Genomic DNA, 3263 nt, shown 5'->3' on the forward strand with positions numbered 1-3263 from the left:
ACAATAACTACAATAATAATACGAAATTATAATTATAATTATAATAATATATTATTATTATTATTATTGTTATTGTTATAATTATTATTATTATAATTATAATTATTAGTTTTAGTTTTGTTGTTGAAAAAACAAAAAAAAAAAAAAAAAACACAATACAAAGGGGAGCCAAATTGGCTCCCATTTGTATTTCAGTGTTATCCCACATCGGTGGGATAACACTGAACGACCTTGAGGCTCCTCTATAAAAAGAGCCTCAAGGCCACTTAATTTATTCTTTTCATTCGATGTTGTCCCATATCGAATGCGAAGAAAAAATTACCCTCAAGTTTCCTTAATAATATTGAGGAGACTAAGGTAGAGCATAGTTAAGTTTTTTTATTATTATTATTTTTTTATTTTATTTTACTTTTTTTTTAAAGTTTTTTAAATTTTTTAATTTTTTAATTTTTTAATTAATGAAGGGCGTTTAGGGCAAATAAAGGTCTTTCTCCAAAATGCCAAACCCAAACGCTACTATTTGCAGCGGTTGGGTTTCATCAGTTCGGAGTAAAAATGTTGTTCTGAACTGCTGTCTAACCAAACAAAGTTTTTGGCGTTTTGATCAAGTCAAAACGTCAAAAGTCTTAACAGATCTGCCATTAACCGAACAAGACTATAATAGTATATATATATATATATATATATATATATATATATATATATATATATATATATATATATATATATATATATATTATAAAAAAAAAGTGATAAGAAATAGCGAGAGAAAAATCATCCTCATATTATTATATTCGTCTTTCAATCCAGTTATATATACATGATATATGAAGTTTGAATAACCTATAAATTTATATATGATGAAGAGATATTATCATAATAGAAGTCCTTCATCAATGTCCACATTTATTTATTTGTAAAATTTTCCATTGAACATTACTGTATCTTACTCATGCTTTTTAAAACCTCACTAGAAATATCTAATGGGAAAAATCTAGTTGAAAAAAATACGGAGTAGTACATAATGTATATGTATTCAATGTTGCACTAGTTGCCTCGTTAGAAAACCCTTAAAATAAATAAACTATATCAAAACTCAATCAAAGAGAAAAAAAAAAAAGTACACATGTTGGTCTTTAAGACCCAATCTTCAAGATTGATTCAAGAAAATGTAGCTCCAACTGGTTGTAAGCCTACACATTTTAACATAATAAACATGTCTTCCAAAAAGTTAGTGTAGAAAGGGATTTGATGAACAAATTTGCTAGATTGTTATTGGAGTAAACATTTTATATAATAATCTCGTGACTCTTCTGGAGTTCACATTGGCAGAATCATGATGTTATCTGTTTTGTCAACTAGTGACATGTAAGAGCTTTAGTAAATATATCTACAAGCTGATCTTTAGAAATAAAGTTAACTTGTATATCACCAACAGTGACTATGTCTCTAACAAAATGATAATCAATCTCCACATGTTTGGTGCAAGCATGAAATATGGGATTTTCACACATATACGTAGCACCAAGATTATCTCACCACAACTTAGGCACATGAATATTAGCAACACCAATCTCACGCAACAAAGAAAGAATCTAGATTACCTCAGCACATACATCTACTAGAGCTTTATATTCAGCCTCTGTAGAAGACCTAGTCATAGTCCTTTGTTTCTTACAAACCCAAGAAACCAGATTGGAACCAAGAAAAACAATATAACCACTAGTTGACTTGCGATCTTCAGGACAACCAACCCAATCAGAATTAGACAAAACATGAAGATCATTTGTCACAAACTTATGTATACATAGACCATAAGTAATAGTACCCTTGACATACCTCAGTACATGTTTCAGTTGAGCCCAATGTGACACCGTGGGTGTATGCATACGCTGGCAGAGCTGATTTACATCAAAAGACAGGTCCGGACGTGTGATAGTTAGGTACTGCAGTGGCCTAGCTAAACTCTTGTACTGAGTATGATCATCATAAAAATCTGTGCAAGGAGGTATATATTTCGAAATAGGGATAGAAGTGGCAAGAGGTTTGTAGTTTGACATACCAACACTTTTAAGAATATCAGTCATCTACCTCTGTTGAGAGAGCAACAAACCACCATCCTGGTTAACAGTTCCAATACCAAGAAAAAACCAGGTTCACCAAGATCTCTAATCTTAAAGGTTGCAGGCAATTTAGATAGTAACATATTTACTAGATTCTGATCACTGCCCATCACACCGATATCATCAACATAAACCAGCAGATAAACACAAGTAGAATCTTGCGAATAATAAAACAATGAGATATCTGTCTTTGATGCCTTAAAACCCACTTACTACAAAAAGGCATGCAAGCGATGAAACCAAGCTCTAAGAGCTTGTTTGAGACCATACAGAGAACTCTTTAGCAAGCAAACATGATTAGGGGACTGTTCATCAGTATATCCTGGGGGTTGACGCATATAAACAGTCTCAGCCAAGTTACCATTCAGAAAAGCATTGTGCACATCTAGCTGTTTAATGACCCAGCCAGAATATAAAGCTAAGGAAAGAAGTAACCTGACGGTTGTGAGTTTAACAATTGGACTGAATGTATCAAAGAAATCCTTACCAAGGACCTGTTGAACCCCTTCGCCACTAAACGAGCCTTGTGGCGCTCAATCGAACCTTTTGCCTTCTATTTGGTGCGAAAAAAACCCACTTATATCCAATTACATTCATACCAAGACGAAAAGGAACCAAGGACCACGTCTGATTCTGAATAAGGGCATTAAATTCTTGATCCATGGCCACACGCCACTTAGGATATTTGACAACCTGCGTACATCAAGTGGGCTCCGATGGGCAAACCAGGGTCGTCAGAACTGCAGGAGCAGCATGAGACATGCTCATAGTGAATCACATGTGTCATTGTTGTGGGTTTTGGAGCATGAGCTCATGATGATGGAGCCAAAGGAGCTAGGAGCGGGCTACACAGGAAAGGACGATGTAGGCATCACTGTGGGAGATGGAATAGAGTAAGACTGCAAGGTAGACACAACCCAAGGACGAGGCTGTAGAACAAAAGGTGTCTGCAAAACGGTCTTAGCATAAAAGGGAAAACCGCCTCATCGAATCGTATATGCTTGCAAATATAGTTCTTATTAGTGTGTAAGTCCATGCTCCTATACCCCTGAAAAGACTTTGGATTATCTAAGAAGACACAAGGTGAAGACCTATAACTCATTTTATGATGATTGTATGGTCTTAAGTGAGGATAACACA

At 34.5% G+C, this 3263-nt stretch overlaps 1 protein-coding gene across 1 annotated transcript; it reads right to left on the minus strand.

The window, feature by feature from the left end:
* Positions 1–1136: 1136 nt before the first annotated feature.
* Positions 1137–2885, minus strand: LOC109182632 (uncharacterized mitochondrial protein AtMg00810-like). The gene is made up of 6 exons (XM_019332783.1): positions 2850–2885; positions 2611–2676; positions 2337–2512; positions 2092–2225; positions 1605–1996; positions 1137–1193 (listed from the first exon to the last, which is right to left on the minus strand). Exons 1-6 carry the CDS (start codon positions 2883–2885, stop codon positions 1137–1139), a joined length of 861 nt encoding a protein of 286 aa, XP_019188328.1.
* Between the last annotated feature and the right edge of the window lie 378 nt (positions 2886–3263).

Source organism: Ipomoea nil, unplaced genomic scaffold (genome assembly GCF_001879475.1).
Source record: "Ipomoea nil cultivar Tokyo-kokei standard unplaced genomic scaffold, Asagao_1.1 scaffold1074, whole genome shotgun sequence".
NCBI lineage: Eukaryota > Viridiplantae > Streptophyta > Magnoliopsida > Solanales > Convolvulaceae > Ipomoea > Ipomoea nil.